The sequence below is a fragment of the Halichoerus grypus genome, chromosome 6, assembly GCF_964656455.1.
Source record: "Halichoerus grypus chromosome 6, mHalGry1.hap1.1, whole genome shotgun sequence".
NCBI lineage: Eukaryota > Metazoa > Chordata > Mammalia > Carnivora > Phocidae > Halichoerus > Halichoerus grypus.
The window spans coordinates 9,393,835-9,419,968 of NC_135717.1; the positions used below are offsets into that span (position 1 = coordinate 9,393,835).

Here is a 26,134-nt window from a genome sequence, read left to right on the forward strand (position 1 = left end):
ATTCTTCACGTTCCCCATCGCGCCTCTCGTGGTCCCCCCCACCTACCTCCTCATGAGCCACGCGTCCCCCGCCAGGGGCTCCCGCAGGCCCCGCCACAAACCCCACGGCGCTGCGTGTGCCACCTTCGCATCTCCCATCATACTCCGCGCCCCACCCCGCTGGTGCGTCCCCGTCACGTGGCCCGTCCAGCTCCGCGCTTCCCCGTCACGTGCCCCATCACGCGCCGTGAGTCCCCGCCACGTGCTCAGGCGCGCCGCCCTAGGGCGCCGGGCGGTTGGTGGCGGTTGGCGGCGGTTGGCACGAAGCGATCGGCGCCTCCTCGCGGCCCCTGAGCCGAGCGCCGCGGTGGGGAGCGCGCGGCTGGGTATAAAGGGGTGGCTGGGCCACCGCCAGGGGGAGGGCGAGGGGGTTGAGGGCTCGCGCAGCCGCCGGGTAGGCAACGTGACGATGGGGGGGAGCACGCGGAACCCAAGAGTCCTGCAGGGGGACAACGCTTCCAGCCAGGTGAGAGTCTGTGCGCCGCGGAGTCACGGACGTGGGGTGCCGGGGTCGGCGTGCCAGCCGGGGGCTCTGAGGTCTTGTGTCTCTCCCCGCAAGTCTCCGTACCAGAGGTTAAGTCGAAGGATGCTGGACATTTCCGGGGACCGGGGCGTGCTGAAGGACGTCATCCGAGAGGGTGCTGGAGAGCTGGTGACCCCGGATGCTTCCGTGCTAGGTACCATCTGCCTCCCAGCTGGCGATGCAAAAAGTACTGGTCCCCAAGCCTGTTCTGCACCTTACCTTGGGAGGTGGAGAGGGAAGGTTATGTTTTAAAAAAAGGTAGAACTCGCTTGTTTTGTTAACAATTCGCGTTCTTAAGGGAGACGAGGGAACCCATCTCCCCTTTGCATGAGGCCACTACGAACAAGGGACATTGAGGCTCACCAGCCAAACTCCTGAAACAGCCAAAGGGCAGGCGTCCAAACATTGAGCGAAGATTTTTCCTATCCCTCTGGGTGGGAGATGGTTTGAACGCATCGAATTCCATCGTTTTTTTTGTTTTTTGTTTTTTGTTTTGTAACAGTGAGATGGAGGTGTGCACATTCTTGGTATATTTTCCTTGTACCGTTTTGTTTGTTTGTTTTCTGTCCTAGTGAAATATTCTGGATATCTGGAGCATATGGACAAGCCTTTTGATTCTAATTGCTTTAGGAAAACTCCCCGGCTGATGAAACTTGGAGAGGGTAAGTTGACATGAGCATCCAGAAAAGCAGGGATTTTTTGTGGAAACGCTTCAGAGCAGGGAGTCTTTGAGCTGGTTTTTCTGAGGCTGGGTTTTGCTAAACCAGCCCTGTTCACCTACACATTTCCCATTGAGGCATAGATATTCCGGAGATGGTTTACCTGGCAAGGTTACCTTTGCATCCTGAGAATTATGGGGCATGTTCATTTGTTAACAACGTTTATCGGGGGCTTAATATCCATAACGTATGGTGAAAACAGAAGATGTGCTCAGATGATTAGAACATCTCAGCTAGAGTAAGGAGATTGAGCACATTCACTGAATTGGATGAGGTCCTGGGAGGTGTAAGTAGTGTTGTGGGAGTGCTTAATGAAGGCACAATTGATTCCAGCCGGGAAGATCAGGAAAGGCTTTGTGGAGGAGGGGGCATTTAAAATGAGCCTTGAAGTTTGAGTAAGATTTCAGTCAGGATAGAAGCTGGGCCTGGGGTGAGGAAGCAGGAACTTCCTTGCAGGAAGAAGGAACTGTATGAACAGGGGTAGGGAAGCCAGATTGCTGCAGAGCCCACAGAAGTTGGAGTTTGGGGGACGCCTGGGCGGCTCAGTTGGTTAAGCGACTGCCTTCGGCTCAGATCATGATCCTGGAGTCCCGGGATCGAGTCCCGCATCAGGCTCCCTGCTCAGCGGGGAATCTGCTTCTCCCTCTGACCCTCCCCCTTCTCATGTGCTCTCTCTCTCTCTCATTCTCGCTCTCTCAAATAAATAAAATCTTTTAAAAAAAAAAAAAGAAGTTGGAATTTGGGAATGGTGGTGGTAGTGGGAAACAGACTGAAAAGTGAGTTGTGACCGTAGTGCAGGTTTGGAGTATGATGTGGAAAGATTTGGACTTCAAGGGGGAAGAAATTGATAACATTGGATCAGGATGCTGGGCAAACTTCAAATTCTTCATGTTCTTCTTCCAGATATTACACTCTGGGGCATGGAGTTGGGCCTTCTGAGCATGAGGAGAGGAGAGCTGGCCAGGTTTCTGTTCAAACCAACCTATGCCTATGGAACGCTGGGCTGCCCTCCCTTGATCCCCCCAAATACCACTGTCCTGTTTGAGATCGAGCTGCTTGACTTCCTGGACTCTGCTGAGTCAGACAAGTTTTGTGCCCTTTCAGCTGTAAGTTCTGGAGCATAGATGTCCATAGTTAAAAGAGAGAATGGGTTTGTGTTTTTGGTAATTACCTTTCTCTGATGGTGATCCTCTGCCCCCCATTCCACCCCGGGGCTCCTGTGTGGTGGTGGCGGCAGCGGCGGTGGAGGGGTTCCCTTATTTACTGGTACATATCCATCTTAGTAATGACTCCTGTGTGTGGGCAGATGAACTAGGCCGAGGCCCAACCTTGGGTTTGTTCTGGACCAGCAGTTTGAGGTGATTTTTAGTCACCCTTTGCCTAGTTCTCCCTGCAAAACCATGAGCATTTGCTTCTCAACATTAAATTTGGTTTCTAGCAAGCATTGGTAGTGGTCGACTAGGGTGAACATATGTTTTATTGTCCAACCTAAAATGCTTGAGAGCAAAGGAGATTATTAATTGGCTGAGATCCCAGGACATTAGGTGTAGACTGGGAAAGTCCCAGGCCCATGGGGGCACATGGCCTCTGTCCCCATAACTTTAAACATTCCCTTTCCTTGTAGCTTTTCACTTAACCCATCACACAGAACTAGGGCTTGTTATCTCTTCGGCAGCCATACACACTCTCACTCATGCTGTCCCACGCGGACTGTGTGTGTGGCCTTAGATGTCCACCTAGGTTTGTATCTGGATATGATGTCTCCCCCACTAAACTGCCATCGCCTCAAGTGAGGGCCCTTACCTTTTTCTCACCTTTCCACAAAACAGAGTTTCTTGCAAATGCCTGAGGCCCACCTGGGGTGTACTGATTGAGAATCTCTAGGCGGGGATAAGGCCAGGACATTGTGTTTGAAGAGAGGCTCTGTGGGTGATTGACATGTACCCAGGGTACAACATTGTGGCCAGGAAGACCAGTAGGGCCCCGGGCAGACGAAGACCTGTTAAATGCTTGTTGGATAAATGGTTGTTGTGAGACCTGCTTTCCATGCTTGGCAAGTTCCATCAGTTTTTAATTCTTCAGGGAGCATCTCTGGAAGGACCAAAGGAGTAGACCACTTTTTGGCTCTAGTGTATAAAATGGGACTAGTAATACCTTTAGCTTTTGCTGGGAACCACAGAGATGACCTCTGCAGGGTCACCAAGCCCAGAGCTTGGCACACATAACAGCACTAAACAAAAGTGCACAATCTGAAGGAGAAAAACTAACATCTATAACAGCACTTGCATCGTGGTATTGTGGCTTTCAGTTTCCTTGCTGGGTGTCCTTGTCTTTGGTCCTCAGGAGCAACAAGATGAGTTTCCACTTCAGAAGGTCCTAAAAGTGGCAGCTACTGAACGGGAGTTTGGCAACTACCTTTTCCGCCAAAATCGTTTCTACGATGCCAAAGTGAGATATAAGAGGGTAAGGATGCTTTAGAAGTATGAATTTAGACCTTGAAAACATTCTTTTTTTTTTTTTTGAAAGTTCTTATATGTCCCTATTGTTCACATGCAGTCCTTAAGAAAAATCTCATTGAGAGAATCTTCCTGCCGGGGATAATGACCAGGAGAGGGGACATGGGATTTGTGTTTGTGTTCTGTGTTTGTGTCTGGATGTGGGTTACATGGGTGTGTTCAGATTGTGAAAGTTTGTTGAACTGTTCATTTGTTTTTGTAATTACCTGTATGTGTGTGTGTCTGTGTGTATTTCAGTAAAAAGTCTTTAAAAGTTCTCATTCCAGGGGTGCCTGGGTGGCTCAGTCGTTAAGCGTCTGCCTTCGGCTCAGGTCATGATCCCAGGGTCCTGGGATTGAGCCCCACATCAGGCTCCCTGCTCAGCGGGAAGCCTGCTTCTCCCTCTCCCACTCCCCCTGCTTGTGCTCTCTCTCTCTCACTGTATCTCTCTCTGTCAAATAAATAAAATCTTTAAAAAAAATAAATCAGTTGGTCCTCTACCAACTGATTTTCCATCCCATTTGCCATCTTCATTTCCTGTCTGACAGTGGAGATTTTTCTAGCTATAAGGTGACTCCATTCTCACCAGGCTTCTCATTGTGGTTTGGCTCCTTGCATAGGTTATGCTGACAGGAATTCACTGTTTTTGCTTTGTGACTCATTCAACAAATATGAGCATTTTCTGTATGCCAAACTCTGCCCTAGGTTCTAGAGGCAAACAGGACAGAGTTTAGAGTCTAGGAGCATTCTGACTTTGTCTCATTTGTAAAGGGAGCGTCATTCATTCAGGATTTGCATTCAGCTGCAAGCAACAGAATCTTGAAAAATTGTACTTTAAACCAGATTTAGGGGCACCTGGGTGGCTCAGTTGGTTAAGCATCCCCACTCTTGATTTCAGCTCAGGTCATGATCTCAGGGTCATGAGATCGAGCCCTGCGTCAGGCTGCATGGAGTGTGGAGCCTGCTTAAGATTCTCTCCCTCGGTCCCTCCCCCGCTCTCAAGCTCATGTTCTAAAATTAATTATTTAATGAAAACCATAATTTAAATTTTTTTTCAAATGAGCAGGGAGGCAGTCCAAGGCTGGTACGTCAGTTCTGTGAAGCCGTAAAGGAATCCAGATTCCCTCTTTCTGCTCCACTACCCTTAAACATATCCTTTTTTACCCCAAGATGGTCCTGTAGGATCACATGGTCACCCAGGCAGGAAGAAGGGAGGGGAGAGGAGTCTGGTGTATTTATGTTAAGAGCTTTCCAGAAGTACCCCCTCAGCCAGTGACTTCCTTTTCTATATCACTGGCCAGACCTATATTCAGTGGACCCCAGTAACTGTGTAGGAATCTGGGAAATGTAGTTTAATTTGTATACCACTGCTGTGAATGGACTCAAGGTTCTGCTAGAGGAGGGGGGAGATAGGATTTGGGGTAGGTGGCTCATGGTATTTGCGACGTTTGGTTTCTGTGCATGTGCTCAAGAGACAGGAGAGTGCGTGAGTGTGTTGTCCTTCGGAATGCTGACGGAATCAAGGTCCTAAACATGAAGGGTACAGGCTTGGGCTCACGGTCGGCTCAAATCACAGATAACTATCAGTGTTGTAAGGTTTCTTGAGACAGAGCCTGCTCACACGGGGGAAAAGAACTTTCCAGTGAAGAAAGATCAGTTCAGTCTTTCCATCGTTAGTCCTATTTCCCAGGCCCTCTTTAAGTTTGCGGCTTTTTCTGGCATTGTGAGTTGGTACTTGACATGCTTTAGTTGCTGTTTTTAATATCTTCTACTTCTCGTTCTGGCAGGTGGGTCTTTAGTTCTCACTAGTGTTTTCCCTCTGCTCTCCGGTGTTCTGGTTCAGAGTTCTTGTCCTGGGCTGCCCTGTGATTCTGTTTGTGGACTTCCTGTTGCTTTTTTCCACTTATCCCTTGTGTTGATAGAGTAAGTATATCCGTGCATTTCTTTAAACTTTTTTTTTTTTTTTAAAGATTTTATTTATTTATTTGACAGAGAGAGACACAGCGAGAGAGGGAACACAAGCAGGGGGGAGTGGGAGAGGGAGAAGCAGACTCCCCGCCGAGCGGGGAGCCCGATGCGGGACTCGATCCCAGGACCCTGGGATCATGACCTGAGCTGAAGGCAGCCGCTTAACGACTGAGCCACCCAGGCGCCCTATCCGTGCATTTCTAAAAATATTCTTGTACTTACCACATGCTTAACAGTTGGCATAACAGAGTATAGAATTCTAGCATGCAGTCACTATTCTTCAGATTTTGAAGAATACTGTTTGATTCTAGCTTTTACAGTTGCTGTCAGGAAGTCTGATGTCTTTTAGGTTCCTGTTCTTTTCTATGTGACCTTTTCTCTTTTTTCTCTGTAAAGACGTAAGGATCTTTTTTCTTTTGGTGTTAATAAATTTTACAGTGGGGGTTGTGTGTGTTTAAAAATTTGTTGTATTAAGCCCCGGGTGTATCACTTCATTCAGGAAACTTGTCTTCTGGGAAACTTTCTTGAGCTATTTCTTTGGTAATTTGTCCTTGTCTCTGTCTTCTCTTTTTGGGGACTCTTTGTTAATTGTTAGACCTCCTGGATTGAGCTTCTGCTTTCCTTTTTTTTACTCTCAGTGTCCATCTTTTTGTCCTCTCTTACTCAGCCCCACTTGTTGGCCAGTTCCGATCGCTGGTTCTGTCCGTTCCTGCGGCTCTGCGCTGGAGGGCCAGCCCCTCGGACATGGGCCTCCGTTCTCCGGTCATGACTCTGCCATCTGTTCTGACATCTTGGGTTTGCTATCGATCCTTTCATTCTTTGTTCTTGTGGGATTGTGCTTTTCTAAATTCACATTTTAAAATGTACAGGTGAGTGGTTTTTCATGTATTTGTAAGGTTGTGCATCTATCAACACTAATTCCAGATCATTTCATCACCTCAAAAAAAAAAACCCTGTACCTGTTGGCAGTTATATTCCATTCCCCCAACACACCCTGGTAGCCCCTGTTTTACTTTCTGTTTCTGTGGGTTTGCCTATTCCTGGACATTTTATGTAAACAGAATCATCAAACGTGTGATGCTTTGTGCCTGGCTTCTTTCAGTTGGCAAAATATTCTCAAGGTTCATCCATGTTGTAATGTGTATTCATACTCCATTCTGTCTTAAAATTTTTTATTTTTTAATTTGAATAAAAATGTGCATAATCTAAAATTTGTCTTTTCAGTTATTTTCAGCTATACCATCCAGTGGCATTTAAATGCATTCAGTGTTATGCAACTATCATCACTACCCATTTCTGGAACTTTTTCCTCATCCCAAACATTGTTTAGCCATTAAACAGTAACTGCCAGTTCTCCCTGCTCCTCCAGCCCCAGTAATCTTCATTCTACTTCATGCCTCTAGGAATTTGTCTGTCTGCCATGGGTACTCCTATGAATGGAATCCTACAGTGTTTGTCCTTTTGTGATTGGCTTCTTTCACTTAGCATGAGGTTTTCAAGGTTCGTCCGTGTTGTAGCATATACCAAACTTCATTCATTTTAAGGCTGAGCAGTATATTGTGTGGATCCTACTGTGTTTTGTTCATCAGTTGGTGGGCATTTGGATTGTTTCCTCTTTTTGGCTACTGTGAATAACGTTGCTTTTTACATTGGTGTACAAGGTCTTGTGTAGACCCAGATTTTCATTTTTCTTGGGTTTGTACCTAGGAGTGCAAGTGTTGGGTCGTGTAGTAGCTCCTATGTTTAACTTTTTGAAATACTGCCAAACCGTTTTCCATAGTGGCTGCAACATTTTACTTTCCCACCAACAGTACGAGGGTTCCAATTACTCCACATCCTCACCAACACTTATTTTCCATCTTTCAAATTATAGCCATCCTAGTGGGTATGAAGCAGTATCTCGTTAAGTTTGATTTGCATTTCCCAATAACTAATGTGTTGATTGGCTATTTGTATGTCATTTTTGGAGAAATGTCAGTTCATATTCTTTACCCATTTTTAATTGGGTTTTCTGTCTTTTTATTCTTATAAAAGTTCTTTATGTTGTCTGGATACTAGATTTTTTTTTAAATATGATTTACAAATATTTTCTCCCATTCTGCGAGTTTTGTTTTTACATTCTTTTTCTTTTCAGGAATGTATGAATGTCTTTTTATTTAAAGATATAGAATTATCTGTAGGTACGGACGATGACAGCAATAAAACATTAATTGTGTTATCAGCTTAAACCAGTAAGTAGTGGCTATAGTGATTTTTCTTCAGTCATTTTCTTGATAATGTTCTTTGAAACACGGAAGTTTTTACTTTTGAAGTCCAGTTTATTCTTTTGGTGATGTGTGCTTTTCACATAATATCTAAGAAACCATTGTCTAATTCAAAGTCATGAAGATTTACACGTCAAGGTTTCTTCTGAGAGTCTTACAGTTTAGCTTCTACGTTTAGGTCTGTGATCCATTTTGTTAACTTGTGTTTGTAGCTTGAAGTGGGAATCCAACCTCACTCTTTTGCGTGTTGACGTCCAGTTGTCCCAGCACCTTTTTTTGAAAAGACTACTTTTTTCCTGTTGAATGGGGCTGGTTCCCTTGTTGAAAAATCAGTTGACTACAGAAGTATGGGTTCATTTCTGGACTCTCAGTCTGCATTGTCAGTTCTATTCTGTTGATCTATGTGTGTCCTTATGCTATTACCACACTGGCTTTGCTGCTGTAGCTTTGTCATAAGCTTTGAAATGTGAAAGTGTGAGTCTTCCATTTTCTCTTTGTAAATATTGTTTTGGCTCCTTGGCATCCCTTGAATTTGCATGTGAATCTTCAGGTCAGCTTGACCATTTCTGCAAAAAAGGCTATTGAAATTTTGGTAGTGGTTGCTTTGAATCTGTAGATCAATTGGGGAATATTGCCTTAACTATATTAAGTCCTTTGAGCCATGAACATGGGATGTGTTTCTATTTATTTATATCTTCTTTAATTTTTTCAACAATATTTTGTAGTTTTCAATATTCAATTCCTGCACTTTAAATTTATTGTGACTTCTTTTCATGCTGTTGTAAATGGAGTGGTTTTCTTCATTTTTGGATTATTTATTGCTGGAGTATAGACCTACAACTAACTCTCATATATTGATATTATTGAGCTCATTTTTTTTTTTAACCTCTAATATTTTTTTTTTTTTTGATTCTTCGGGCTTTCAATAGTAAGATTATGTGCTTCCTCTTGACTACCTGTTTTCCATCTCCACAGGCCTTGTTGCTTCTCCACCGACGATCAGCACCCCCTGAAGAGCAGCATCTGGTGGCAGCAGCCAAGCTTCTTGTTCTCCTTAACCTGTCCTTTACGTACCTGAAGCTGGAGCGACCTACCACAGCCTTGCGCTATGGAGAACAAGCTCTGATCATCGACCGGAAGAATGCTAAGGCCCTCTTCCGGTGTGGACAGGTGTGTTGGAGGCCAGGGAGTTGAGAACGAATGCCCAAGAAAAGATAGTGAAAAAATGCTGTCTTTCCTAACCAAGTGTGTTTTTAAAACTATCCTTTGACAGGCCTGTCTACTCATGACTGAGTATCAGAAGGCCCGAGATTTTCTAGTCCGAGCCCAGCAGGAACAGCCCTTCAATCATGACATCAATAATGAGCTGAAGAAACTGGCCAGGTGAGACCTGTTTGCAGGAGTACAAACCAAAGAAAGAGGCGAGTGCCATGGCTGGGGTTCTGGTCTCTCCACCTGGGTAAAGGACTGTTTGGGAATGTTGCCCAGCATGTGTTGGGAGGCAGCGCCCCCTAGAGCTGACTCTATGAAGTGCTAAACCAACAGCTTCCTCCAGACTACAAGTTTGTTCCCCACTTCCTACCCCCAAAGTAAGCACCTTAAAACAGGTGGGCCAGTGTAATTTTTAAAAAGGGCCTTGTTCTTCAGCTACTCCTCCCTACTTGCCATCAACTGAAAACCAGTGTTCTTAACAGATGGCAGAAAGTTGTCTTACAGATCCTGTTTGGTCTGCAATGCGTCTTTCAGGTCTGACTCCTACACATAGGGTGACTTTCTTGTTACCCAAGTAAAATCTGTACCAGTGTTTCAGTAATACAACATTTTGTGATTATAGACGTCATTTTCAAAGTTTTCTACAATGACTATATTGGCATATAAATAGTCTGTAATTCCAACACCTCATAATCTATCCACTGTCTTTTTAGGTGGTTTATTTTGTTTTGTTTTGTTTTTGTCCTTCTGTATTGCTCCTGTTGACGTTAAACATTTACTCTAGATTGCTAGTTAAAGCTTTTGATGTTAAAAAAGTCTGAGGTGTGTGCACCTCTTATACTTAAATCCATTTGTTATATTTCAGGCCTTTTAGGTCTGTCCAGCAATTTCCTTTGTTGTTTTTTTTTTCTGAAATGATTTTTATTTTATTTATTTTTATTTTTTTATTTTTTTTAAAGATTTTATTTATTTATTTGACAGAGAGAGACACAGCGAGAGAGGGAACACAAGCAGGGGGAGGGGGAGAGGGAGAAGCAGGCTCCCCACAGAGCAGGGAGCCCGATGTGGGACTTGATCCCAGGACCCTGGGATCATGACCTGAGCCGAAGGCAGTCGCTTAACCGACTGAGCCACCCAGGCGCTCCTGATTTTTATTTTAAAACTATCTTATTTTTAAGTAATCTCTATACCCAATGTGGGGCTCAGACTTACAACCCCAGGATCAGAGTTGCATGCTCTACCAACTGAGCCAGCCAGGCATCCCCCTTTTCTGGTTTTTAAAAGTATCCTGTCAGTCCCACCTAGGGTACCAAAAATAATTTTTAAGAGAAGTATCCTGTCAGGATACTTATAAGTTAGATGTAGAAATTTTGGAATCTGACCATTCTTTAGCAAAGAAATCTGAAGATAATTTAGAAGCCACGGAGTATGAGGCCACTTGGCAAGACGCTCAGCCTGGCAGCCCTATAAAGTGGCTCCCAGCGTTTAAGGCTGCAGTCTTTTCAGGTTGTGGGCTTTCTGTCCAAGGGCTTCTTGAACAGCCTCTGAGGTAGAGGTTTACCTTTACTGTCCCCTCTGAGGGGAGTTTCCTGGCTCCCCTACCTGCAGCATGGCTTCCATCCCCTCCTGATTCACTTCAGGACCTGCTGAATTTTCAGTATTTCTGGACCTGAGTGCGGTATTCCAGCCACCAGATGTCACCTCCTGCAAAGACAGACTTTAACTAGTGTATGTTTCTGTCTCCAGCTATTACAGGGACTACACAGATAAAGAGAAAGAGATGTGTCACCGAATGTTCGCTCCTTACGATAACGGCTCTACAGTAGGAGAAAATTGAAGGTAATCAAAGGGCTGAAGCATAAAAGGCTTCAGGATTTTGTCCAATATATGGAAGGTTGGTTGTTCTCCTCAGTCCACTATTGAATAGTGGCTGTCTACAATTGAGCATAGATGGGAGGAGTAGAAAGTTCCTTGTGGAGTGCACATACCACGGGCCTTCTCGTGAAGAAGATCAGGGAGACGATTGCAAAGTGCACCCAGAACTGAGGTTAAATTGATAGGTTTGGGAGATGTTAAGCTTTAAAATTAAAAACTTTTCCATGTTTTATGTTAACCTCTCCCTCACGGGAGCTTGGAACATGAAGCTATGAGTATAGTCATTAATGTGGTGGTTTATCTGGGCTTTGAAATGAAGAGGAATGCCTTTCTTAATCTGTTTTTCCTGAAAGCCTCCAACATCACTTTACAATGAACACACTGTTAACGAAGACAAAATCCAGATGTTGAGGGGCAGGGATGGGCCAGGACTCTTAGGTTCTGCTTACTGTTAGTCCAAGAGATTGGAAGGTGTTAGAACCACCGGGGATCAGAGCCTAGCCTTCCAGCTGCAGCAGACGCCCTGTGGTCTAGCAGCCATAGGGTTAAGGTTTCCCCGGGAGTTCATGAGCGGACTCTCTAGTCTGGTTTACTATTACTTAAGAAAATTAATGGAAACAAAATCACCTGCCTTCAACACCTGCTTAGCTGGGTAGATAACTCTGCTCTCTTGAGAGAAGTTAAACAAGGAGCAACAAGAAAACAGCTGCCGAATGGGCTCGTGGTAATAAATCTCCCCTTTGTTGCTACCTACATCTCTCTACAAAAGAGGTTGGAGAGAAGGCGGCAGTGAAAAGGCCTATTCATCCCAGACATTTTCACAAGTGATCTAAAAACTGCTGTTCTCAGTCCTGTCAAAAACAACCGGTCGGTATCAGAAGTCAACGTTGCCTTTATCATGGACTCTGACCCTGTGACCCTGGCCTTCAGGTCTTTCGGGGACGTTGGAGTATTTGTAGGTCTTCTCAACGGAGACGTGAGCCAGAGGACTTCTGTTCGGCAGCTGTTGATGTGCAGCAGGAAGGGAGGTTTGCTGGCTTTTTACCAGACATTTTGGACTGTCATCTGGCATGTCCTGCCATTTAGCGAAGACCCAGTTCTTCCACGGTCCGTCCTGGAAACAGATCTGGGAAAATCCAGCAGGGCAGCTACTTCTTGTCGTCTCTACTCTCCCCTGCTCCTGCCCTTCCTCTGTCTCCAAGGCATTTTGGACCTGATGAGTTTTTAGATGGTTTCCCAGATATTCCTATGTCTTGGGTGTTTTGTCAAATTACCAATGACTGTGTTTGGGTCTAAAATAGCCATTATTATTCTACTCCCACTGCTGTTGAGATTGTAACATATTTTGGCTTCTGGGTCTTTGGTGTTCTCTCTGCTATGCTCTTTTTCTGTTGTACTTGTGACTAGTCAGTTACTTAAAATGTCCAAGTTTTCAGATTCTTTTTTGACAACCTAGTTTTGACAAAATTTGTTATTTTCCAAGATGTTAAATCCTAGTGATCTGTCTTCATCTTGTCTTCCAAGATGTTGAGCCTTCTGGTAGAATGAGTGTTCTCTCAATTATGTTCTCGAAGCTCCTGGTCATAACAGACTACATTTTTTGAGATCAGAGACCATGTCTTTTTTTTGTCTTTGTATTTTCTAGCATCTGAAACCATGCCCAGCACATGACGGGCACTCAGTAAATGTTGGTTGGATCAAGTGTAAAATAGCTGAAATGCTAGACCAGCCTCTTTGAAACCATATCCTCCAGGCTGGCTCTCATATTGGCTGTCAGGACACTCGTCCTTGCCAGTGACAGAAACCTGTCTTCAGCTAGCATCAGCTAAAAAAGAGATTTGCTGAAGGGATTTGGGGAGCTCGCAGAATCAGAGTTACTGAACAGCCAGGCCTTGGGCAGGTGGAGACCTGCAGCTCTGAAGGCCTCGAGGACCTCGTCCCATCTCTGCTGCATGCTCTCCCACCGTAAAGCGTGCCCAGGGGTCCCTTCCACAGCCTTTCTATTTGAGAGCGAACTCTTCCCTACCCCATACCTCCCTCCTCTTCCTGTACCAGCCAGGGCTCCAGTTTGAAAAATCCCAAAGCAGGACTTTGGCCTGTTTGGGTATATAGAGACCCATGAGTGGCACCCCTTCCTAGCACCACAGAGTAGGGACGTGGGGAGCAATGACGAGTAAGAAGGCCGCTTGTCCCAGAGAGCAAGGGGAGGAAGAGGGGAAAACTCTGCTGAGCCCAGCCTCAAGGAGGGGCAGCACTGGGCACAGGTGTGAGCGGTGGGGAGAAGACCAGGAATTCAGAGCTGACGTCCGTTGTGGATCACCCAGCATTTCAGTCCTCTTTGGAGTGTGGGCTGTGCTCTGTAGGTTTCAGAGGAGGGGAAAGATGTGATCTTTCCAGCTCATGCTAAGCAGGTTCTGAAGGGGGGCAGGGGAAGGGCACATTGGAAGGGCAGGTGGCAGGTATTGGAGAGGCAATGACAGCCTGGAGTTAAACACACGAGCAGGAATGGAAAGGAGGCAGGAGCATGAAGCCTGCCATCTGGAAAGGCTGGGAGGGAGCTTTCTGTCAGTAGGATTCTAGTACTAAGTGGGAATTTGGCTGGAGGAGGAGGACCATAATGAAGGCAGTGGAAGAAGGGACTAAAGCTGTTCTGGAGAAGAGAAGCTTTAAGGGGGCAGTGGGGGGACAGAATGGGGAGTTCAGAGGTGATCCTGGTACACACCAGGAGTGATGGGGAAAGCTTCCTGGAGAAGGCAGAACTTGAGCGAGTTTACAAGGTTAACTCGTAGGTTTGGATAGACCGAGGAGACTCCCCGACCCGGCCATCTTACCTAGGCATGGTTCTAATGTACTTGGCTTTCGGTTTGTCTTAATTTTCTTCCAGATTGTTTTGGTAGCATTACTTACTGTTTATTCATTTTTTTCATAGTTTAATTTTGATCAAAGTATTTATTAAACATATTCAATGTGTCAGGCACTCTTCCATGTTTTACGTGGATAAATTCAATATTTCTAGAACATAGGTGTCCTCTCCGTTTTATAAACGATGAGTTCGACGTGAAGAGGCTAACCTGCCAGGTTACGTAGCTAGTAAGTGAAAGAGCCAGAGTCAAGTCCGGAGCCACACGTTGGAAAAAAAAATACTAAAGCATTTACCAAAGGAAACCGATTTTAACTTCTGTTTCCCCTGGGGATTGTTCCACATAACTAGATATTCCGTATTCTACATAGCTAAATGTTACGTTTATACTGTGATTTCTTGATTTTTTTTTTTTTTTTTTTTTTTTTGGTCAGTTTTGGACTTTTATCGGTTGACTTCTTGTGATATGATACAATACCATTTCTTTCCTCCTTTATAGATAGGTCACTGTTCTCAGCCCCTGTTAGGTTATTGTAATGAAAATATTACAGTGATGTTTCTGATTTCATAAGCTAAAGACAGTATTTTCTGTGCTCCACTTTATGATGAGACTGTTACTAACTCAAAAGCCAATGCTGTGTTGTTGGGTTTTTTTTAAGATTTTATTTATTTATTTGACAGAGAAAGACACAGTGAGAGAGGGAACACAAGCAGGGGGAGTGGGAGAGGGAGAAGCAGGCTTCCCGCCGAGCAGGGAGCCCAACGCGGGGCTCGATCCCAGGACCCCAAGATCATGACCTGAGCCAAAGGCAGGACGTTTAACGACTGAGCCACCCAGGCGCCCCTTTTAAGAGCTTTTGTTTTTCCTGCAATTTCAAACTGCATTTGTTTTTGTTTCTTGAACTGTTTGCTTTTATCCTTACCTCTTCAAAAACTGTGTGGTACCATTTAGTCAATGACTCTCCTTTCTTCTCAGGGTCCTTCCTCTTAGAAATGTCCTGTTTGCTATAACAGTCTATACACAGTGTCCCATAGGCTCATGCATAGCTGCCATTCTGGGATTTTGTTTTTCTCCTGGGTTGAATCCACTGTCTACTGGATCTCTTTTCTTGGTTTACTTCCTTCTTCTGATATTCTCAAGTAACATCCAAAAATTGGATATATAAGAGATAAATTTTTCACCTCCTTATATGTCCAACTCACACTTGATTACAGACACATAGCTGGGTATAGATTTTAGAATGAAAAGAACCCCCTCCCCACTTACAGCCTATCCCCCAGTTGAAAGCTCCCTTCCTCATTAGAAACTATCCCCCTTTTAGGACTTGCCCCCCAGTTAGTTCTGTCCGCCTGCCCAGACCCCATTTAAAAGATCTCTGCTCTCAAACTGTGCCTCCCTCCACACCTAGCCCTCACAGCTCTCCCCTCAGACCCCACCCCACCCCCAAATGGCTCTCCTGTCTGTACTCCTCTCCCTTCTCAGAGCTCCTCCTCAGCAACTCCAGATGTTGGTAAAAGTGTATCTCTTTATTTTTAGCTTCTCTAAAATTTCACAGTAGTATGTCCAGGTACCCCCAGAAGCTCAGGTCCTTTATATAGGCACCTTAATTCTAGAGGTTCAGGTTCTTGAGAGAGAAGCAATTCTAGATTTCTTTAATGAAATTTTCCTCCCTTTTTCCCCCCCTCTTCTCTTGTTCTAGGACTCCTGTTCATTGGATGTTGGACCTTCCGCAGGGATTCTCTATGTCCTTTATGTCTCTTTTTTCTCTCCTCCTCCCTCACCCTCCAGGGAAACATACCTCATCTTCCATCTCTTTCTTGTTGGCTTTTTTCATTTCAGCAATCAAATATTTGAATCTGCAAGATCTTTTCCAATTTCCCTTTTTCATAGTATCTCACGTTCCCCCTACACACACACTTTTGTATTATGAAAAATCTCAAACTTCGACAAGTAGAATAATGATTCTCCCATGTATTCAGCCATTAGGTTTAACAGTTATCAACATAAAGCCGATGTTTCCATCTCTGACCCCACACATTTCCTCCCCACCCCTAGCACTGTCAGGTTAATTTGAAGTGGATCCCAGTAATGCTATCATTTCATCCACAAGATTTCCCATTTCCCTATGTATCTCTAGAAGCTAAGGACCATTCTTGTACATTGTCTCTTGTTCTCTGAAATGTTTATTTTTCTGCCTATTTGCTTTGACCTTTCTCTTTCCCATGTTGCAGACTTTCCACAAATAGTTGGTGTTTTCTTGGTTGCCTATTCACATTTAAGAATGTAGCAGTTGAGGGGCGCCTGGGTGGCTCAGTCATTAAGCGTCTGCCTTAGGCTCAGGTCATGATCCCAGGGTTCTGGGATCAAGCCCCACGTCGGGCTCCCTGCTCCATGGGAAGCCTGCTTCTCCCTCTCCTACTCCCCCTGCTTGTGTTCCCTCTCTTGCTGTGCCAAATAAATAAATAAAATCTTTTTTAAAAAATGTAGCAGTTGAAAAATTGGTCAGGAGTTCTTATACACGGGCAGGGTATCCACTCCTTCTTAAGGCTGAGCAGGTGGGAGCCAATCAAAATGTTTCAGGATCCTCTGCACTGGGTACCAACTCTTACAGTGGCTTCCCCAGTTTTTCCCCAGGTGGATTTTTCCCCCCTGAAATAGTGGATACAAGTGCTGTCATCTTAATCTATATATCCCCAATTTCTAGTGAGGTTGAGCAGCTTTTTGTGTGTTTATTGGCCATCTATATTCTCTATGCGAACTGCCTGTTGACCTCCTTTGCCCACTCTTCTCTTGGGTCTTTTTAAGTATTGATTTGTAAGAACCCTTTTTCATGTGAAGGATGTTAATTAAATGTTTTGTAAGTTCAAATCTCTTCTTCCAGCTGTTTTGAGTATGTGTATAGTTACACGGGTCACTGTTCCTGTATGGTTTTTGGAATTCCTATTATGCTTCTGTTTGACCTGTGGGAGTAAGCCAAGGTCTGCAGTGAGTGAACAGGAGTGCTCGGGGTGAAGGGTTTTCAACAGTTCTTCCTAGAGTCTGAGCATTATTCCAGGTCTGCAACGCTTCATAATATTCACAAGCCCATTAATCTTCCCAACATTTCTGAGGGAGAAATTATTGTTTCCACTTTGCAGATTTGGGAAGGAATGAAGCTCAGAGAATTAGACCCTTCCTGTGGAGGTCTTTATGCTTATCTATGAACAACTGTGACCATTTTCATTGGATTTGAAATTTAAACCCCAGATGAAATCTGAAGCTTTAAGTATATTCAGCAGCTTTTTTCAGTTGGAGTGTTACCACTGGGTGCCCCTGGATTTTTCTCCCTCTCTTAGGTATTTGGGAGTTTCTCCCTTTTTCTCAGCTTTCCATACTTAAGCTGAAGCCTTTGAGCTGTAGAATTAAGAGGACTGAGCCATGTTGCATGAGCAGCCTCAGGAAAAGAGTATTTTTTTTTAAGATTTTATTTATTTGAGAGAGAGAGAAACAGCATGAGAGGGGAGAGGGTCAGAGGGAGAAGCAGACTCCCCGCTGAGCAGGGAGCCCGATGTAGGGCTCGATCCCAGGACTCCGGGATCATGACCTGAGCCGAAGGCAGTCGCTTAACCGACTGAGCCACCCAGGTGCCCAGGAAAAGAGTTATCTTAACAGATTTTTTAAAAAATGTTGTCTCAAGGAACCTGGGTGGCTCAGTCAGTTAAGCGACCAACTCTTGATTTCAGCTCAGGTCATGATCTCCACGGGTCGAGAGATCAAGCCCCACGTCCGGCTCCGCACTCAGCATGGAGTCTGCTTGTCCCTCTCCCTCTGCTCCTTCCCCCCCCCCCCATGCACATGTTCTCTCTCTCAAATAAATTAAAAAGAAATAAATAAAAATAAGAAATGTTTTCTGGGAAGCCAGAGAAGTTCCTCGGAGGCTCAGGTGGGAATAAGGCCACGCTGCAGAGAGTACATTCTTAGTAGCTGAAATTCTGAGATTTAATCCTGGTTCAGAGAGTCGGCCGGAAGTGAGCACTAAAGCAGCAGGCCCCACAGAGCTTGATGCCAACGCTGAAGCTAAAGGTGTCCTCTGGGGTCAGGGGTTCCCTTGTTCCAAAATAGCCTTCCTGTGTCCGGGCTGGACTGGTCATTTGCCAGGAAAACCCTGGGAGGCAATCATTGTTTCCCCACAGCATGTGACTGGATCTAGATGCGGAATTTATTTGAATCCCCCCTCTTCCCAAAGAGATTAAGAAGAAATTCTCAAATCTACTCTTAAGTCTATAAAGACATTTCATGTCTCCAGTAAGACTCGTCTGAGTCCTAAACAAATAATAATGTATTTAAAGGTATTTTTGTAATTTTATGTATCATTAATTCGTCAGATTTTCTTTCTCTGAATCTTCACTTTTTTTTTTCTCCTCAAAATGTAGTTGTATTTTCTCAAGGGTAACTGGGCCGGGCAGGCATTCTCTTGTTGTCAGATGAGGACCATGTCGTTTTTCAGGCAAACTGTTAGATACGGTCCCTTGATCTTCTGAAGATCTGTGAAATGCCTTTTCTCCCAGCTCAGGAGGGATCCTTGAAGTCCTCCCTTTGTTGTGTGACTATAAATAGCTCCACTGAGGTTGGCACCTTTTCATTGTGCCCCTTCCTGGGAAAACATTTCCCCTGGCAGGGTTTTTGGCCCCTTCACCTCTCTTCACATCCTCTCTTGGCAGCTGTAATGGGCCCCAGACCTGCTTCCTACTAAGGTTTCCTTCAGTGGATTCTGTGTTTGTTGTGGTAAGGAATCAGGGAGGGCTACTTAATTAAATTTCAGGAGATAACTAGGTTCCTTTTTCTAATTTTCAAAATCCGCAATTATGGAAGTGCCCTTTACCACTCATCACGGGCTTGAGAAACGGGAAATGTGGCTCCTCTATCTTCACTCCGTTACTGTGACCCTGGCCAAGTCCATTAATCCCTCTGGGCTTCCGTTGCATCATTAAATACAAACCTGGTTTTGAAATGAAGGTGGCAGTTGGGTGGCACTTTTTACCTCTTTGACCATATACCCTGCTGCCTTCACCATGGCACTGTGGCACCCGAGGGCCATGAGCTCTGACAGTGGTCATTGGAGGACGTGCAGCAGGGCTGTGTGGTGGGTCCTGGCCACCCCCACTGGGGGGAGGGCCCGGCAGTGCTCTCTGGCTCCGTTTAAGCCTAGAAAGCCTGGGCTTGGGGGACCACTCAGAGAGCTTGACAGCATTCCCCAGCAGATAGGGAAGACCACTGAATAGCCCCCGATGCATGCCAGCGGTGAGAAGTGGAGGGATGTAGCCGAGGGCAGGGCCAGGCTGCTGAGCCGGACGACCGCCAGGCGGAGGCCAACCCTGGACAGCATAGTAAGGGTCCGTGTGGAGCCAGAGAACCAGGGCCAGGGTGGGGAGCGGCAGATGAAGGAGGGCCCAGCAGTGAGGGTCCCACTTTGAACAGTTGCGTGGCAGGAGCAGGAGGGACACATTGGAGGAGGACCTTACAGGCCAGAACATCACATCAGAGTATGAATGGGCTAGGGCTCCTTCTCAAATTCTTCTCCTTCAGTTGAATCACTCGAGATACCCAGACTAGGTTCTTCCAATTGGCTGAGTAATGTGTTTTAAGAAAGAACCAGTTAAGAGAACAGCTTCAGAGAGGGGCTATGAATTTTCACCTTTACGGACAATGTTTGTGCATTTTCTGGGATTTTGAAGAGGGATCTGCAGCTCCCGTCAGTTTTTTCAAAGACCCACTGTTGCCGACGACGTTCCTCACAGGTGCCGCTCAAGGCTGACGGTCGGTCGTTCACTCTGGTTCCCTGTCATGGCCCTAGAGGGAAGTGCTCTGGACGGCGCTGGGAGACAGGGCGGGGCTGGCACCGGACTCCGTGGGAACCCTGCTCACCCTGCCCTGCTGGCCCCAGGGCTTTGTACTCGGGTCTCCAGCATCAGCATCCTGGGCTCTGCAGCCTCCGGCTCAGGCTTCCAGGATTACATCACTTCTTGGGCTTCTCTGTTACACTTTCACACTCTTCTTTGATTACTGCTCGCTATTATGTGCAATTATTGTAGACACCGATCATATCCTTGCTGGAGTTTCGATTTCACATTGGCTCCCTTTTCTCCAGGCCTGGGTATGCTCTCCTCGGAAGCCACTTGTTTAGTATTTGTATATTCAGCGGGAGTCTGCCTGTTGGAACTTGCTTTGTGTTCCCTGCCTAAGTCTGGCTGCTTTTGTCTTTATAGGTCTCCGGGCTTATCTTTCCTTGAGCCGTGGAGACATGATGACCTTTTTCTCTGACTGCACCTCAGTGTGCTACGAGAATTGGATTTGCAAAATGTGAACTTTTCCATTTTGATACCTTTTCATTTACTTCTTATTGGTTCCAATTTGAAAATTCAACTAACTGAACCTCCTAAAATGATCCTTTGGTTATCTGATCCTTTGGTTATCTCTATCATCAGCGTTCCTGGGAACATCTTTGCGCTGAGTGAATATTGATCACAGGATTTATGTGTCAAGTCATTTCATGGAACACAGACTAGATTGAAACTTTTTTTTCTTTTTTCAGTTGATTATTATTAAGCTTTTCCTTGAGATTTTCAAACCTAAAGATAGAAAAGGTCGGCATGGCGATCTGCCCGTGTATGCATTACCTGTCTGACAATTATCAGCATTCTGCACTTCAGTGCTTTCTACCCACCCCACCCCCACAACTTTTTGTCAGTATTTAAATTATAAAATGCTACATGCTTACAGTTTAAAAAAAAGAGGGGGTGAAGTATAAAGCTCCCAGTCCCCAAGCCCCCTCTCCAGAGGTAACCACTGTTGAGGTTTTATGTGTATCCTTCCTTCAGGGTTTATTGTGAATATTTGAGAATGTGGGTGTATATGCAATCTTCCCCACAAATAGAATCCTATATTTTGTACCATACTGTGTTCAAATACATTTTGGGGGCGCCTGACTGGCTCAGTCAGAAGAGCACGTGACTCTTGACCTTGGGGTCCGTGAGTTCAAGCTGCACATTGGACATAGAGATTGCTTGAAATACATAAATAAAATTTAAATACATTTTGGGTGATCTCTAAGTTAACACTCAAAGAACTACCACCTCATTTTTAAAAAACGAGTTAGGGGCACTTGGGTGGCTCAGTCAGTTAAGCGTCTGCCTTCAGCTCAGGTCATGGTCTCAGGGTCCTGGGATCAAGTCCTGCACCAGGCTCCTTGCTCAGTGGGGAGCCTGCTTCTCCCTCTCCCTCAGCCCCTCCCCCTGCTTGTGCGCGTATGCTCTCTCTCGCTCTCTCTCTGACAAATAAAATCTTAAAAAAAAAAAAACGAGTAGCATTCCATCTTAGGAGGGTATTACAATATTCTTTTTCCCATGGAAAAGAGCACAAGTAGTGGGGAAGGGGCAGAGGCAGAAGCAGACTCCCAGCTGAGCAGGGAAGGGAGCCTGATGTGGGGCTCGATCCCAGGACCCCAGGATCATGACCTAGGCCAAAGCAGTTGCTTAACCCACTGAGCCACCCAGGTGCCTGGTTTTACAATATTCTTAACAGTAGCACTGAGTGAATATTGATCAGTGAATATTGATCAGTAGCAGGAGGCCTTGTAGTTACCGTCCCCACACCTGAGCTTTCTGCGACACTTAACTAAATGTATCCTTGGGTTGTGATCTGTATTTCTTCAACTGAACTAGGTATTGCTAAATTGATCTCTTCAGTGGCTGTACCAATTATGTCCCTTCTGGTAGCATCTGAGAGATTCTGTCCCATAGCTTTGCTATCATTTCTGTTGTTAGTTTAATCTTTGCCAGTTTGGTGCATCTGAGAGGGGATCTCATTAGAATTAGCATGTCCCTGGTCAAGCAACTTTACAGTCAGGTGTCCTTTCTATAAATATTGCCTGTTTCTGTGTAACCAAACACGTTTGTGAATTTTTTAGTTTTTTGATAGTTCTGTTACATTAGTTGGTCAGTTGCTTTCCTGATGTTCTAGGTATATGATCATCATATCCAAATATTTCTACCAGTTGCATTTCTTAGAGCCCATCAAAATATGTGGGCTAGTGCTTCCAGAAGTGTTGAATAGTGAAGACAGCCCTGAGCACCCGCATCTTTCCTGGCTGTGATGGGACTGCCACTCTCCGCTCGTAGGCATGATGCGGACTTTGGGCTGAGACAGTCGTCTTTTCATCATGTTAAGGAAAGGTTTTTATTAAAAGCTTTTATCAGGAGTGATTGGTAGCAGATGCCTTCCTGTCACAAAGATAAGCTTTTTTTTTTTACCCTTTGACCTGCTGTTAATGTTTTTATAATACTGAATCTTTGATGTGGCAGGGATAGAAATATTGTGCATTTTTAATTGGTTGCTTTGGGAGAGCAGAAGAGGTACACAAAAGAACAGTTCCTTCCCTAAGAAAGTGCATCTCTAGGACATTGTTTAATGAAAGACCTTGAAACTTAGTAGAAGAGTTTGAAGTAAAAGGAGACCAAATTTGCTCCTCCTCCCAGGTTAATAGGCAGCTTGATGCCTAAGAGGGAGGAGTGTGGGGGACTTTTGGACTTGGGAAGGAAGCAAAAGGAGAGCCCAAAAGCCCCATTGAAGGGGGTGCGGACAAGCCTGAGCATAACCTTGTGGATGGGGGGGCTCCCCAGCCGGGTGTGCTAAGGTGGCCAGCTTTACCCAGGCTCCAGGCGCTGGTGCTCCCGTTTCTGTGGACTAGAGTGCAGAAGTGCCGTTACCTGTGGGAGGGGCCCCGTCGTGCCTTTCTGATGTTTGAATTTGTGTAGGGAAGCTTCTCCTCATTTGCTTATTGTCTATTCACATTTCTCCATAACTAGCAAGAAATGTCTGTGTCCTTCTAGTATTTAAAAAAAAAAGATTTTTTATTTATTTGAGAGAGAGCGCAGGAGAGGGAGAAACAGGCTCCCCACTGAGCAGGGAGCCCCATGCGGGGCTTGACCCCAGGACCCTGGGATCATGACCTGATCCAAAGACAGACACTTAACCGACTGAGCCACCCAGACGCCCTTAGATCTTTATTTTTTTTTAAAGATTTTATTTATTTATTTGACAGACAGCGAGAGAGGGAACACAAGCAGGGGGAGTGGGAGAGGGAGAAGCAGGCTTCCCGCCGAGCAGGGAGCCCGATGCAGGACTCGATCCCAGGACCTTGGGATCACGACCTGAGCCGAAGGCAGACGCTTAACAGCTGAGCCACCCAGGCACCCCTAGATCTTTATTTTTTATTCAAATGCCTGAATAGTTGTACCAGAGCACCTGGCTGGCTTGGTCAGTAGAGCGTGCCACTCTTGATCTCAGGGTTGTGGGTTCGAGCCCCATTTGGGTGCAGAGATGATTATTTTTTCAAGATTTTATTTTTAAATAATTATACCAAAATTTCTGTTTATGGACTTAAAATACCATATATGATACCTGAAGCAAAGGGTTCACATCTATACAGGGTCAATTAACTCCTTCACTTTAACAATAGAATGACTCTTGTTTGTGTGACAAACAGGTAGCATTAGTAGTGGAATGACTTAATCATGCTCCGTGATGCTCCGGTGAGTCTCCCTCTCCCCTTACTGACTCTGGGGCTTGAGCTCTGTCTTGATTCACCAGTAGGTTCTGGGCCTGAACATTGCAAATCCTGCTGGGCCTCAAGCTGGACAACAGTTGCCAGTGATCAGAAGCAATGTCAAATTGGTTTTGGCCCCAAGGCTGGCCATTTCTCGGGGTGATTGCATCAGAGATCCTGCCGATAATCAGGAGATTACTGCCAGCATGTTGTTTGTCCAGGACTTTGCTTGGGGTTGGACAGGCAAGTGCTTTTGATGATTCCGCCGTCATGCATCCTGTGTGGTCATACCCCCATCCTCTCCTTGTCCGGTCGCCCAGCAGAGTACAGCAGATGCTTCCCATGTCAGTGGCTGTGGGCAGGGGGTCTCACTCTAGTCAGGCAGGTGAGTGGACTGTTGACTGGAGCCCACGCGTGGCCTGTCCAGTGCGATGGCCTTAGAATGGTAGCACTTATACATGGCAGCTTGGGTTCGTGGAGGAATAAATGGGACGTGAGGTGCTGCCCAACGGAGAGTGAAGATGCCAGTCTCCAAAGGCCTGGACCAGGAACCTGGCACCACCTCGCAGCTGCCACCTCGGGGTGCTGGGCAGAGTAGCCCGAGAGCCCAGCGTAGAGGGGACTGCTCTCCCCACTGCTGTTCTTATGCCCCTGCAGTCTCTTCCCCGCAAAGCAGCCAGACTCACCTTTCTTTTCTTAAAAAGTTGTTTCTCTGCTCAGAACCCCCAGTGGTGCACCTGAAAGTCCTGCCCGAGGGCTCCGTGGCCCCAGTGACTTGGCGCCTGGTGCCAGTCCAGTGTCGTGGTCTTTCTTCCCCTCGCTCACTCCATCCCAGCCATGCTGGCTTGCTGACGTTTCTCCCTCGCTCCAGCCGTGTCTCGGACTCCCGGCCTTTGCATCCGTGTTCCTGTAGCCTGGAAAACCCCTCTCCTGGCTGTTCACAGAGCTCCGTCTGCTTAAATGTCCCCTCAGAGAGGTCTTCGCATTACTTCATGTTGAAGAGCGCCGTGCATCATTCTGCATCCCCGTAGCCTGCTTATTTTTTTATAGCACTTAGATTTGTGTGTTTATTCATCTCTTTATCCCACTAAAAACGAGTTCCATAAGAGCGGCGCCTTTGAGATTTGTTAAGTTGAATTTTATAGGTGCCATATTTTTCTGTAGTTGGTGACGAAGGCCAGCCAACAAAGGCTTCACGAGCCGAGTGCCGTAGTCCTTACAGGCACGGAAAGCACTCCACGTAGATTTAAGCGAGAAGCCACATCAACCACTTGAGGAGGGAGCGTTGGCCTTCCCCCTTCCCCCTCCCGCCTTGGATTGTAGCCACCGGCTGCTACAGCTGCCCCTGGGGGGGGGGTGCGCAGGCAAGGTCCCCTCCCCTGAGACTGCCGCTGCGCGTGAAGAAGTGTCCATGCTCGCACCTCGGTTCCAGCAGCGCTGGGAAAGCCGCCAGCCCACTCGTCCGGCGGCACCTGCGTGAGGCTCGAGGCGCGGATTCGGGACAGAGGGGCACAGAGCGGAGGCGGCGGCCCCCAGGACTTGAACGGTGGTGCTCTGTCTCTCCGCACCAGTGTGCGTGTCGTCCGTCCGGCAGCGTGACGCCGCTTGTGCCCGGAGCTGCCCGGGACAGGTCCGCCCAGGCTCCTGGTTTGGTTGCGTCCCGAGCAGCTCGTGCTGCCCCGGAGTGCGCGGCAGGTGCTGGTGGTTGCCGGTGGAAAAGCAGCTGCCGCAAGCATTTGGCTGTTTGGGGGGGTTTTCACATCTTTAAATGGCTAGGGAAGTGTCACTCCTTGGGGAACAGTCGAGAAATTGCAATGAATAAAGCTCTGCCTGCGTTCAAAAATTAGTCTTTTCTTTTGGGGCCTCATCTGAAAGATGAAGTTGAGCTGGATGATGTTAGGGTCCTTTCTGTTCTGATCTTTGGAGACTGTCCTGTGTTTTTGATCTGAAGTTTCAGAGCCACCACGTTAATCAGCTGCTGTCTCCCAGAACCCATCCAGTAGGGGCCGCTGTCCCCCGGTCCTGCCCAGTGCGGTCACCGCAGACCCAGGGCCGGCTTTGGTTCTCGGACGCGTGGCCGTGGCCGCACGTGGCACCTCCAGATTATGATTGCTCTGCGTCGGGCAGCTGAGTCCTGTTGCGTTTCTAACTGCTGTGTTTGATTCCTAGATTCAACTAAACTACAGACGAGAGTGGCCGGGCTGCTGGAGTTCTCCATCACTGGGGCTAGGGGGGCTTTCTAGAAAGAACTCCCCAGCACACACTGTGTTGCAGGGACGCGCTTGGACGTCGGGGCTGGAATTCCACAGCCCCGGTCATTGCCTCATCTCTGACTGACGCAGCTCAAATGTGTTTTCACAGGTGCTATTTTGTTTCACGTTTTCATACACAGAGTCGGGGAAAGTGTAGCTACTGACAAGTAGAAAAATGCTATTTTTTTAAAAGGCAGTTTCTTGTTTTTCTTAAATGGAATTAGTCCTTGGCTTTTCTCCCAGTCCTAGCCCCCCTTCCGGCTGTTAATGTCCCTGGGTAAATACAAATAGAGATTACTTTGTGTATTTTATAGGGTTTTCTGTTTTAGAGAATTATGTTACA

General features: G+C 46.2%; 1 protein-coding gene across 2 annotated transcripts; it reads left to right on the plus strand.

Moving 5' to 3' along the window:
- Window positions 1–448: 448 nt before the first annotated feature.
- On the plus strand, window positions 449–26,134 carry FKBP6 (FKBP prolyl isomerase family member 6 (inactive)). Of its 2 annotated transcripts, XM_078074061.1 has the most exons (9): window positions 449–505; window positions 599–716; window positions 1,135–1,224; window positions 2,185–2,387; window positions 3,625–3,744; window positions 8,984–9,178; window positions 9,282–9,391; window positions 10,967–11,059; window positions 25,709–26,134. In XM_078074061.1, the coding sequence occupies exons 1-8, from the start codon at window positions 449–451 to the stop codon at window positions 11,055–11,057; spliced, it is 984 nt and encodes a 327-aa protein (XP_077930187.1). In that variant the 3' UTR covers window positions 11,058–11,059; window positions 25,709–26,134. The 2 variants fall into 2 exon arrangements, with proteins under 2 accessions (XP_077930187.1, XP_077930188.1); XM_078074062.1 differs by lacking the exon at window positions 25,709–26,134 and having other exon boundaries at window positions 10,967–11,102.